This window comes from Megascapheus bottae, chromosome 10, assembly GCF_031878675.1.
Source record: "Megascapheus bottae isolate mThoBot1 chromosome 10, mThoBot2.hap1, whole genome shotgun sequence".
Taxonomy (NCBI): Eukaryota; Metazoa; Chordata; class Mammalia; order Rodentia; family Geomyidae; genus Megascapheus; species Megascapheus bottae.
In genome coordinates, this window is record NC_143518.1 from 54,478,728 (window position 1) to 54,492,155 (window position 13,428).

The 13,428-nt window shown below is 50.9% G+C and overlaps 1 protein-coding gene across 1 annotated transcript in view; it reads right to left on the bottom strand.

Moving 5' to 3' along the window:
• Positions 1-4,353, bottom strand: part of Rassf5 (Ras association domain family member 5) — a 64,931-nt gene extending 60,578 nt beyond the window's left edge. Inside the window, exon 1 of the mRNA XM_090341312.1 lies at positions 3,894-4,353. Coding sequence (XP_090197438.1) covers positions 3,894-4,353 — 460 coding nt within the window. The remainder of the gene's footprint in view (positions 1-3,893) is intronic.
• Between the last annotated feature and the right edge of the window lie 9,075 nt (positions 4,354-13,428).

Consider the following 13,428-nt stretch of genomic DNA (forward strand, 5'->3'; position numbering starts at 1 on the left):
AGGTAAACTTAAGAGAGGCGGATGATGTGAATACAATCTTTAAAAGTTGTTTTTTTGTTGTTGTTGTTTTTTGTTTTTTACTCAAGTCCACTTAACCACTCAGTGTCAGCTACTGCGCAGACTGATGTGGTCCACGTGCTGCTGTCCTGTTGTTTGTCTCCAACAGCTGGGAGATGTAATAGTACAAATAAGCCATCACCTTAACTGCTACCTGTTGAAACCAGGCCTAGCACTTTCCTGGGTTCAAGTGATATACAAAGAACCAGCCACAGAGGCATCTCAGGCCCCAGGGTGCTGTGAAGATGCTCCCGGCCAGAGGCCTCTGCCTCCTCTCTCTGACAGGACAACGTTCTCAGGGGACCAAACTTCCTGAGTACTCAACTTCTCCACTCAACTGAGCAAACCAGCAGAGTCTGAGCATGGGACTTGCTGCTTGGAGACATAATTCAAAAAGTGTCACTGGCTCAGGGTGACACCGCTCTTGAATGGTGAATTAAACATGCCCTGTCCTAAGCACTTTATATATTCAGGGTAAAGCCACTGAAGTCTCACATTGACAAGACACATTTGTTTTTGCCAGTCCTGGGGCTTGAACTCAGAGCCTGAGCTCTATCCTGTCTTTGGGCTTTCTCAAGGCTAGTGTTCTATCACTTGAGTCACAGCACCACTTCTGGCTTTTTCTATGTATGTGGTACTGAGAAATTGAACCTGGGCCTTCAAGCACTCTACCACTAGGCTACACTCCTGACCTGACAAACCAATTTAGTAAGATCATTTCCCCTCAATCCCTAGCCTTTTTTTTTTTTTAATTTACAATGCTAGTTCTAGGGCTTGAATTCAAGACCTGGGCACTGTTACTTAGCTTTATTTACTCAAGGCTAGTGCATTACCACTTAAGCCACATCTCCACTTTCTGGCTTGCTTATTTATTTATTTGCTAGTAAATTGGAGATAAAAGCCCCACAGACTTTTCTGCCCAAGCCTCAATCCTCAGATCTGAGCCTCTCCTGTGCAGTTAGGATTATAGGTGTGAGCAACCATTTTTGAAAACAAAAAACCAAACACACAGATGTACAACTTCACACAGGACAAAGTGGCAGTCAGGATTCCAGTCCAGGACTTTCTTCCTTAAGCTTCCTCAGTCCCTGGTCCTTGCTTTTCAGAATAAATCAACTTTGCCTTAAGATTAGACCTTCAATTTAAAAGCAGGATGTTTGAGCCAGGTATCAGTGGCTCACATCTGTGACCCTAGCTACTCAAGAGACTGAGGTCTGAGTATATTGGGTCGAAGCCAGCCTAGGCAAGAAAAATTCACATGACTCTTATTTCCAATTAACCACTTAAAAACTAAAAGTAGAGCTGCGGTCCAACTGGAAGAGTGCTAGCCTTGAATGCAAAATCTCAGGAACAGTGTCTAAGCCTTAAATCCTAAATTCAAACCCCAGGGATAGCATTTAAAAAAAAAAAAAAAAAGCAAGATGCTTAGTGAGTTTGGCCTGCCAGCTAAACTTGTACATCAGAACATTTCTCAACTTTTTCCAGCCAGCTACAGCTCATATTTAGTTAAATATTAATAGCAAAAAACAGAGACCTCTCTGTAGCCCCTTGATTCCAGTTCTGTTTCTTTTTTCTGGTGTGCAGTTATCACAAGGCTGGTGTTAAACTATGTAGGGGGCCATGGGAGCCTAAGAAAGGACGTCATAACCAGAGATGGTGGTGGTTTTCATGCCTGTAATCCCAGCCACTCAGGAGACAGAGGCAGGGAGATATGAGTTCAAGGTAGGCCCAGCCAAAGATAGTGAGGCACTGTTTCAAAAACAGAATCATAATTACAAATAAAAACAAGGGGGTTGGGGGTTCAAATGGTAGAGCACTTGAGTAAAATATGCAAATTTAATCCATAGTACAACTGACACTACAAAAGAAGTAGTGAACAGATTTTCCCAGTTATACACAGCTTGCTAGGTACTGTTTGGACCTGGTCTTTCTGTCACTAAAAATGATTTATAACCTCAGCAAGGGAAGCAAACAATTCTAATGCAATGTGAAGATTTAGTCTGGAATATCACAGAGATGCTCATGCAAATACATCATTACCAAAACCAGAAACAATCGTAAAGTTATGTGCAAATTTTCCTACAACAGATGGGTCCCTAAAAGTCTAAACACAAACAAGAATGCAGATTTCCTGAGAGTTGAGCACAATAAGACCCATCCAGTGAGGACGAAGTCTCTCCTAGGTTAGTGGGTAAAGTTCCCAGGACCACTGGGAGAGTGACAGCTGGCATCTTATTCAAATGCAAGTGGCATTAGATCTCCTGTGAGGTCAGAGACATTTACCAGGCCTTCTGTACCCAGCGTGGACCTCCATACCTTTTGCTCTTTCCTTCTTAACTGGTACCTGCACTGCGCCTGCCAGTCCCTTAGCTTTTTGCTCAAAGTGAGGGCTCTACCACTTGAGGAACCACTTCACTTCTGGCATTTCTGGGTGGTTATCTGGAGGTAAAAGTCTCACAGTCTTTCCTGTCCTGTTGTGGCTGGCCTAGAACCATGCTCCTCAGATCTCTGCCTCTTGGGTGGCTAGGATTACACGCAGGAGCCGCTGGCATCTGGCTTCTGCACTGAGTTCTAATGGGAAGAGCTAGCAGCATGACTTTCAATGCAGTCATCCCCTTCCATTTGACCCTGGCTTACACTCAGAGCTCTCCTTCCTGGCAGCCAGTTGCAGGGGGGGGGGGGGGTGGCACACTCAACCTTCCACAAAATCTCCCACTGCCCAGAGAGGAAAGGTAGGGCCTTCCTGACAGGGACGGGGATGGAGCTGCTGCTGCTGTCCAGGCTGCAGCAGGAGACGTGGGGCTGCTCACGTGGGGGGAAGGGCTTTTGTGAAAGATGCAAACCACAATCCATTTCCTGAGATGCTTGCCATTGTCTGTGCTTAGTGCTTTGGATATTTAAAGTGTCTACATACACACGCACAGCTATGGATCTTCTCTGCTAAAGTATGAACGGCAAATGCACGGGTGGGGGTGGGGGACACATATTAAAGGAATACACACATCTCATTGCAGAAGGAAAAAAAATAATAAACGCCAAGAGGACTGAAGCTCTGACCAGAAAATCTCCACATTTGGTGCCCCAGTGTTTCACAGGACTGAGAAAAGCGTGGCTTGGGAAGCAGCTAGAGGGGCCTGAGAGCACGGCGGGGGTGGGGGGGAGGAAGGGACCGGGCAGAGGTCACCTAGGGGATGGTGGGGGCATGATGTGAGGGAGGGTGCAAGAACCCAGGGGAAGCTACAGGAGGTGGCAGAACACAGCCCCAGACGCTGGAGCAGAAACCCAAAGGGGTCAGGGGTAGAAGGCAGAAGGAGAAACGGGCTGCGGGTGACCTCAGGCTCTTTTGACCTCACAGTCTGTTTCCATCCAAAGTCTAACTGCATTATCTTCTCCCTAGGCCATCTCCTCTCCTATAGTTCAAGCTTGTACCACAGGCAGACATTTCCCCACTAATCACTACCCACTTCCAAGAATTGACATCTGAAACACCGAATGGCCACCCAATGACCTGGAGGGCCGATATCCGCTCCAACCTGGAGCTTGCAGGCTGGCAGGAACGTGCGGGGAGGAAGGGGCGGCGGGGGGGGGGGGGGCGGGCTGAGACCCGCACCTGTCAGCAGAGAGGGATGAGCCAAGCCTAGCGCATACCCACACCTGGGCGGCCGCTGCAGGATGCCGGGCAGGGGAGATGGGGGCGGAGCATCGTTAGGGGTTACCTGTCTTCATCCTGGGTCTCCCCCGGAGCCACAGAGGGCAATGCCCCTTGGCCCCTGGCCGTTCCCCGCCCCTGGCCCGCGGCCTGGCCCCGTGCCCCTCCCCGCGCCCCTCATACTCACTGGCGCAGCGCAGCGCCTGCCGCAGCACCTCGCGTCCGCACAGGTCGCACCAGCCCGGCGCGCCCGGCGGCAGCGCCGATTCCACGAAGCGGTGGCCCTCGCCTCGTTCGGCCGGGACGCGGGGATCCTGCGGCTGCTCGAAGATGCTCCGCACGTCGCGGGGCCGGGGCGCAACGGGTCGCCGCCGCAGCCTCGGCTGCAGACCAGGCCGGAGAGGGCGAGCGGGTCGGGAAGCCCGGGGCTGGGGTTCGGGGTCTCCCCGGGATGCCCTTCGGGCGCCGCACCCCTCGTGCGCCCCGGGCGCAGTGGAGAGGGGCGCGGGGACGCAGCGGCGCGACGAGCGGCCGGGGGGCGGCGGCAGCGGCGGGGACTCCGGGCCGCTCAGGTTCTGCAGATAACGAGGCGGTTCGGGGTCCAAGAGTAGCGCGTAGGGGCGCTGCCCGATGGCCGGGGACGCCATGGCCAAGCCGGGCTGGAGGCGGCGGCCGCCGTGGCTGCGGGCGGGCGGCGCAGCGACTCCCGAGCCTGCCCGAGAGGAGGGGCGGCCCCGGCCGAGCGCGCCTTTAAAGGGACCGCAGCCCGTGGGGCGGGGCGGGGGCGGGGCGGGGGCGGAGCCGCAGGCAGGGCGCCCGGGGAGAACCTAGTTCGTGCGGTGTGGCAGGGTCGCAGCGGGCGGGATTTCGGGGCGCCCGCGGGGAGTCGGCCGGACCCCCGGGGGCCGTGAAGGACAGCGGCTTCCCGGAGCTCCGCTCTGAGCGCACAGGTTTCTGCAGGGGCTTGGGTCCCCACCCCTGCTCCCTGCCTCCCCCCCCACCCTCCCCACCCTTCCCGCCCCTACCCTGCGGTGGGGAAGGGAGAGCTCGCAGACTGACCGAGGACGGGGCGGGGTCCGCCGTCCACCCTCCGCGGGCGAGCCCCACGCGCGCGCGCGTCGGGGATGCCCCGGGCTCGGGTCCCGTGGCGGGGGCGCGGGGCCGGCCGGACGCCGACCGCGGGAAGCCGCCTCCGCTCCGGCCACGCCCGCCCGCCGCCGCGGGACTTTCGCTCTGGCTGGATTTTCCCTTCCGTAGCACCCCTGCCCGGTAGGGGAGTCCTCTTTCCCAGAAAACCCGGGTTACGGCGGTGATGCCTGGCTGTGTGTGCCTGGATCACGACGCTGACTGAGGAAGGGCCAGCCCCCTCCCGCAAATGCCCCACTCCGGACCTGCTGGGGAGAACTCACCTGTGGGTCCCAGGGAGAGATCCCTGCCTACCAGATGCGCGCCTAGCGCCCGGAGCTCCAGCTGCTTCCACGGCTCTGCCGTCGCCATGGCGCGCACGTGCGCCTGCAGGGCTTGAACTCAGGGATTAGGGACTGACCCCTTAGCTTGCTTGCTTTCTTTTTTGAAACAGATTTTTTTAAAATTTTATCAGGGTGCTATATAGAGGGGTTACAGTTACATTCGTAAGGTAGTGAGTGCATTACTTCTTAAACATTGTTACCCCTTCCCATCTTTATTCCTACTTCACTCCCCCACCCCCTTCCAAGTTGTAAAGTTCATTTCCAACATATTGTCTTGAGAATATCGTGGTTACACTGGTTCATCTTTTCTCCTTTGTCTTATCTTGTTTTTCCCCTTCCCTGACCCTTTAGCTTTTGCACTCAAGACCAGTAATCCATCACTTAAACCACAGATCCACTCCTTCCTTCCTTCTTTCCTTCCTTCCTTCCTTCCCCCCTTCCCCCCCTCATTGGTTGTTGGAAATAAGAGTCCCATAGATTTTCCAGTCCAGGCTGGCTTGGAACTTCCAAGTCTCAGATCTCAACCTCCTGAATAGCTAGGATTAAAGAGAGCCACCAGTGCCCTACATATCACCATCTTGATAGTTTTCGGTTTTCAGTAAAGGCCCAGGTATTTTCCTCACAGCATCTTTGCCCCCATCTCCCAAGTGAAGAGGAAACAAGAGTATGATTTCCGGATCTTTGAGCCAGGGTGTCCTGCCACAGGGAAATGATCTTAAGCACCCTCTAGCCCTAGTTTCTTCACCATTGATTGGGCGTGGGGGGAGATCCTATTGTGATACCTCCCAGTTCCTCTGCTGTGACTCAGTGACCACACCACACATTTAAAAACAGATTTGATTTGGTTCATTAGTAGAAGTCACCAGCAACCACCTGTAAGACTCTCCTTTCCATAACTGAGGGTATGAACCAACTACTGAGAGAAAATATTCAGTAAAACAACAACAAAGATACCCAGAGTATGTACAGAACATGTTATAACATTGTTATGGCAATGCAGTGTTAACAACTGCTTAAATAACAGTAACTTTGTGTTGGGCGCTACAAATTAACCATGCATAGGTTCAACTCCAACACAGCTATTTTGTATAGAGAACTTGAGCACCTGGGATTTCAGTATGTGGATTTGAGTCTTCTGGGGCCAGGCTGGAGAATCCACTGGAGTTTAAATCCCTTTAGACTTTTACATCTTTTCTGGTTCTTTTCAGACCAGAGGTGGGGCTCCCCCTAGTGTCTAATAGGGGAATACTCACTTTTGCCTTTTGTTTTCCCCCTGGAAATATTTTTAGATAATTCCTAAAGTTTCTGCAGTCCAGGGCCAGGGAATTCCCGGCTTGCTCTGTTTCGTGGCTTTCCCCTGTTGTTGGTGGTAGTCAGAGTCTTCTTCCCATATTTGTAGTAGAGAGAAAGCCCCAGGCCTTATTCACAGGGTCTTATCTACAAGCAGTCCCCTGGTGGAGGGGGAGAATGTGGGTTGAGATGGGAGTGGGGAACAGCGCACCACAAGCAGGAGTTGCTAGGCAGTGAGACCAGCCAAGTCATCTCTGCTCCATTCCTCCTTCACCTATCCCTCTCCTTCTCCAAACCCTCTTCCCAGTCATCTGCAGGGCTTGTCAAGCCTCCAATTGCTGGGCTCTGTCCTGAGATTCTGGGACTGGGATCCGAGATTTTGTGAATTTAACAAGTGCTGTTATGTCAGTGTTGCTGGTCCTTGGGTTCTATTCTAGGACCAGGTTGGAACTAAATGGATGTCTCCATTCTGTTCTGATGATCTGGCAAATATCACATGGACATGACAAAAACTAATTCCAACAAGGATAATTCCTCAGTGATTTCTACTGAATGTATACAAGAAGTATACTTTTTCTTTCTGACGCCCCCCCCACCAACACACACACTCATTGCTCCTAATTTTTCTTCAAGCAGTCCTCGGCCTTGTTACAAAAACCTGTATCACATATAAATGTTTGCTTGCATCCACCCTCTGTTATCCATCCATCTTGGCAAGGTTTGGAACTCACATCTGTTCTGGGTGAGGTCCAGGGCAGAGGCCCAGCCTGAGCAATGTGTGACAGTTTGGTGTGGCAAGAAGAATTCTGGAAAGGAGTACATCACTGAAAGATCAGCTTTGAAATGCCACTTATGAAATAATGGCTAGCAATCCTCTTCTCATATCTGTCCCTCTCCTCTCCCAGCCCCCAGTCTGGAGGCGCCCTTTGGGCAGCTTCCCTGGATAGAGAGGCTCACGAGGACTGTATCAGCACTGTGGAGAGGAGGCTGTCTGGAGAAATCAGACATGCAGCCTTATCCCCTGTCTGTTCTGGATTTTGTTTTCTTGCTGCAGCTCTGGTTTTCTGCAGTGGCTGCTGTCAGCTCTCGATGGGGAGGAGGTGGTACAGGGCCAGAGCCTTACGTTTGGCTTCTGGGATGGGAACAGAGATGAAAATGAAGATAAATAACTTCATGTAAGTAATCCAAAAAGTGTATCAAGTTTATCTTAAGTCTCATCTGTATGAGCCAAGAAATTGAGGTCAGAGGAGGTAGTTGCCTCCCTGAGCTAAATCGTCTTTCCCAGTTCAATTCCCTCCTTCCTGAAAACAGCATCCCTTTCCACAGTGCACACACACACACACACACACACACACACACACACACACCCCTCCCCTCATTTTTCCTTCAACAGGGAAGAAATACAAGAAAAAATGCTGGGTGCTGGTGGCTCACATCTATAATCCTAGCTACTCAGGAGGCTGAGATCTGTAGATCACAATTTGAAGCCAGTTGGTACAGGAACGTTTGTGAGATTCTCATCTCTAGTAAACCACCAAAAAGCTGGAAGTGGAACTTTGAACAAAAAAGCTAAGTTACAGCACCCAAATCTAGTTCAAGCCTGGTATTCAGTCTGAACACTGACTTTTTTTTTGGGGGGGGGGTTCTGTTTTTGATCAGCCAAGCTATGAGAATAGGACTGCCTTGAGAGAAAGCTAAAGAAGGGATGATATCATCTCCAAAGAAATGTACTCTTTACCTGCCTTATGTAACTGCAACACCTCTGTACATACCTTGAATAAAAGGAGAATATATAAAAGAAAAAAAATAATGGGACCGCAGCTACCATGTACCATGGAAACAACCCCAGTGCAAGTTTTCTCCTCCTTAGCGGATCCTCTTGGCTCAGAGCTATTCACTTTTTCCAGTGGTGACTCATTACCAGCAGTGCTTGTATTTTTGTTTTGTTTTGTTTTGTTTTTGCCAGTCCTGGGCTTGAGCTCAGGGCCTGAGCACTGTCCTTGGACTTTCTCAAGGCTAGAACTCTACCACTTGAGCCTCAGCACCACTTTCCGGCTTTTTTCTATGTATGTGGTACCGAGGAATCGAACCCGGCTCTTCATGCATGCTAGGCAAGCACTTTAACCACTAGGCCAAACTCCCAGCCCCAGTGCTTGTATTTTTGACCAAGGATTACAACAGTGAATTTGAGAATATGGTTAATACGTGAGCTCACTCCACAGGTGGTCCCAATACATGTTGATTTCCCTATTGGGTGAGTGTTTTTTTGTTTTGTTTTTGCCAGTCCTGGCGCTTGAACTCAGGGCTAGGACACTGTCCTAGAACACATTTTGCTCAAGGCTAGCACTCTGCCACTTGAGCCATAGCGCCACTTCTGACTTTTTCTAGGTATGTGGTACCCAGGAATCAAACCCAAGGCTTCGTGAATGCTAGGTGAGCATTCTCACCTACCACTAGGCTACAATCCAAGCTCCTGGGTGAGTGGTTGTTTTTTTTTTTTTTTTTTTTGCCAGTCCTGGGGCTTGAACTCAGGGCCTGATCACTGTCCTTGGGTTTTTCTCAAGGCTAGTGCTGTACCACTTGAGCGACAGCATCAATTCTGTTTTTTTTTTTTTCTGTATATGTGGTACCGAGGAATTGAACTCCGGTCTTCGTGCATGCTAGGCAAACACTCTACCACTAGGCCAAACACCTGGCCCGTGAGTGAGTGGTTTTTAAGGTTCTCCTACAATTTCCCTCTCCAAGCCCTCAAGAAGGGAAGAAAAAGAAAGAACAGACATGGCCTGTGTTTCTGATGAAAAAATTTGGGGGGAGTTTGTTTGTTTGTTTGTTTGAAGACATAGTTTTTGGTCTGGTTTTGCTTTGAGACATTTAAAGTTGCCTGAAATTCCCAAAGTTTTTAAGGAACTCTGGGGATGCTGACACTTGTACAACTGTCTGCATAGATTTACTATGTCAGTCAGGATAAGTTAGGTTTTGCCACAGTAACAAACAAGCCCTAAATCTCAGAGCTTTTAAATAACAAGGACTTGCCTCTTCTACTGCATGTCCCTTGCAGGTTGACAGGGACCCTCTACCCCTCAGTCCCTCAGGGAACCCTGGCAGCCGGCACTGCTTTCATGTGTAATTATGGTCTCTGTACCAAAGAGAATTCAAGGGAGCCAGAAGGATCCCACACTGTCAGGTAAAAACCCAGTTACTTTTTGTCACAACCCATGGTGCACCTTATGCAAGGGTTGCAAGAAGAGTGACAACACCCTGTGCTGAGAATGGGAAGCTAGCTGGAAACCAGTTAGCAGCCAACACTGATGACCCCTGTAATCCTTGAGGACAGAGCAGGGAGCCATGTCTTCAGCAAGTACTTCTCTAGCGTATACTATGGATTGGGTACCCTTCTAGACACTAACAGTACATCCATGCTTTTGTTCCAGTGGGAGAGCTGCATGATGAAACATAGGTGTAAGGGGCATGTTGGGCCATATGTACTTTGGTGTCAAAGTGAGGTAAGGGGATAGAAGGCTGCCGGGTGCCTGGCAATTGGCCTCTATTTGGTAAGATACTCTATGTCTAAGCCTATATCTATTTCTGTCTATCTGTCTGTCTGTCTGTCTGTCTAGTGCTAGTACTGGAGCTTGAACTCTGGCCACATGCTGTTGCTTGGCTTTCTCACTCATGGCTAGCACTCTACCGCTTGAGCCATAAGCCCCATTTCCAGTAAGGGACTTCCATTTGATTCATAAATCATACTTGGAAAATGGGGCCACACAGGTTGGCGACTCTGCCACAACATTTGAAGGAAATGGTTGCCTCCTTCCTTTCTTGGGCAGTGTATTTACACACAGGGCTAGGCTTATGCATGAAATTCCCTTGTAGAGAATAAAAGAGCCAGCATCCCTAGTTCACAGATGTGGGGGGAAAAAAAAAACCAAAACCCTGAGGTTTGCAGTCATGTGATTAGTCCAAACAGTTGTCAATCTGGACTCTAATCCATTTAGGTCCTGGAATCTGGCTTTGCCATACCCAGCTAGTGTGGGAAAGGGGTGCTGGCCTGTGTAGGTGCAGGGTGAAGAATCAGCAAAATCTATGTTCTGTAGTTTTCTATGGAAATCTGCTCAATTTTCCAGGACCTACATAGTGCCGTCCTAGAGTCACTGAGGCTGAATTCATCGTTCAGGGGATGGAAAATAAGTTGTTCTGTCTAGGGAGAATGGAAGGTGCCTGAAGACCTGCTGGGAGGGAAGTGAAAGAGGCTGGGGACTCCACTGGAAGCCTGTGCATCCTCCAAGGTGCTGGTTACTGTGGACAGATGTTCCTCACTGACCAGGGGAGGGGGGAGGGTTGAGCACCACCCCCTACCCCCAGGGGGAATGGATTTCAAATGCCATCCAACACCAGTGCTCCCAAGGGACCCTCCACGGGGTGGCAGTGGGGACAGAAGGGCAGATCAGAGTGGTGAGATGAATGTGGAAGTTCCTGAGAAATGCTGTGCAGCGTGGGCGTGGTGGGGGTGGGGGTGGGGTTTGTTTACCAGCAGTCTCACAGCCCCTCTCCCATCTGCATCTAAGTATGAAATCTTTCCATTCCAAGCCACTCTGCCAAGTGTGTGTGTGTGTGTGTGTGTGTGTGTGTGTGTGTGTGTGTGTGTGTTCTCTGTGTTAGAAAAACTCAGCTATTCCAGGCAGATTTGTCAGGAGCTTTTATCCCTCAGCCAGAGTGGAGGCTACAAGCCACAGACACATTCCAGAGCTAAGCCAGGTCTGGGTCCATTGTGGTGGCTGGGGTTAGGACAGACCAGAAGGAACAGAGTGGCCTGAATGGCCTCATGGGCCATCCCTGCCCACCTCGATTCCCCCACCTCTTCCTTTGTTTTGTTGCTCTCTTCCCTTCTGTCTTTCCCTCTTCTTCTCTGTTGTACCCATTTCTTCTCAACCTCTCTTCATCTCTCTCACCTGCCCTCCTTTCTTCTTTCCCTTCCTCTCACCTCCTGTCTCCCTCTCTCCATTGAGGGCTGAAGGGTAAAGATCCAGTAATTCTGACTTTCCAAGGAAAGTAAAGGCGAGTACTTTAGGTCATTCTAGTCCATTCCTTAACTGTCAGGATCCATTGTGCAATGGAGAGGGAAGAAACCAGGAATTCCAGCTTCTCAAACAAGCATTGCAGTGTGGTTGTAGAAATGTGTGTGTGAAATTCTTGTGTAATTAATATACACTATGAAAGTGACAGGGAAGTCAGACAGGCTCTGTTGGGGAACAGGTACAGCGAGAGAGTGGGGAGTCTGGATGGAGGAGCCCCCATCCCCTCCCAGAGAGCAAATGATAGATCCCAAGGAAGTATCTGGGCCACAGTGGAGATCTATCCGTCTCTCAAGTGGCCTCCTGCAGGCCTCAGCTCTCAGGACATGCTGGGTGGGGAGACGTAGTGCAATAGCCACTCCTGTCCCCAACCAGACACTTGCAAACTCTGCCTGCATAGCAGCTCCAGCTTCAGCTTGTCTGGAACCACCAAGGATGTGTCAGCGTGCAGATTTCTGGGTCACACCCAGAGGGGTTGATTCAAGATGGGCATGGGGCCTTGGAGTCGTGCGTTTGATATGTGAACACCAGTGGATTCTGGGAGAAAAACAAAGCCCTGCAGCGCCAGGGCGTGGAAGGCGGTAGCTGGCTATCCAAGCTGACTGTACTTCCGGCTTCGGGGCTGGGGTGTGCCCTGCACCCTTCCCGTTAGTCCCCGTCACACACACACTTTTATTTTAACTCTGGCTGCTCTGTTCTAAGAGGATGCTTACCACCAATGCTATGAGGGTCCTCATCAGATGCCTGGGACAGACTGGGAGAGCTCCTTATTGAACCTGAGGCCACCCTTGTTTCTCTGCTACCCTGCAGAGAGGCCTAGGAGCCTGTAAACTGGGACATGGGCAAGGGGGCTGAGAACTAACATGGTGCTGGAAATATTTAGTCTAGTCCTGCCCATATCTTTCCACCCTCCACACAGGCACCAAAGAATGATATCTTTAAATACCATTTGAACTTGACTCAGTTCCCAGAGGCAAAGCTTTAGCGTGGCTGGAAACTTGTGAGTGAGCTCCTCCCTCTCTGCCATGGGTGACTTCCTCTTCCCGCTGACTGCCAAGGAACAGGCGTGTGCTTCTGCCATCCCCACTGTGGGATGTCCCCCATGCCTCTTTGCCATCTAAGATGCCACTCTGGGGCACCTGGTCCATGTGTTGTTACCTTCATCTTCCCAGCCTCTACCCTAGGCGCCCTGTCCTGGGATGCGGACTTTGCACCACATAGGAACTGGGCTTTCCAATCATAGTACCTACTGGCAATGAGGAAGTCCTGCTGGCACGCCAGAAGTGAGCTCCTCCGGGCCAGGCAAGGTGTCCTTGGGAAGCCCCAGCTCCTAACATGGGGCCTGGCACACGAAAGTGCCCACTTGCCATCGATGAACTGATGGGCCTCTTTTCACTTTAAGGATGCACCGCAGAGGACAGAGAGGGAAGATTAAGGGATCTTCAGACACTCGGGAGAGCTGACGGGTACTTCTGGGGCCAGGCAGCCATCAGTCCACTTCCTCACTTCCTTCTGAGGAGGAACCAGAGGCTCTTCGAGTTTCCCATGGGCAGAGGCACCCTTGCCAGCAGCACTGACCTACATCAGAGCCAGCCAAAGCTTTGAGAACGCTCCTCCACCCTCCAGGCTCTGCTGGTGAGACCGGACCTTGGATCCAGTGATTTCTCAAGCCTCTGCATTTGGCTTTCAGGTATTCCCTGGCACTTTCACTGAGCCCCACCAAACACATGGAGTCCAAAGAAAACACAGCTGCAAGGGAAAGCCCATGGTGGGACTTCCCTGTGAGGCAACTGATGAGCCAGAAGCTTTGGCCTGAGCATCATTCCCGAAGACCAGAACAGAGATGCTTTAGTGTTCAGAGATGTCAGGCAGCAGCTGGGCCCTGAGACCC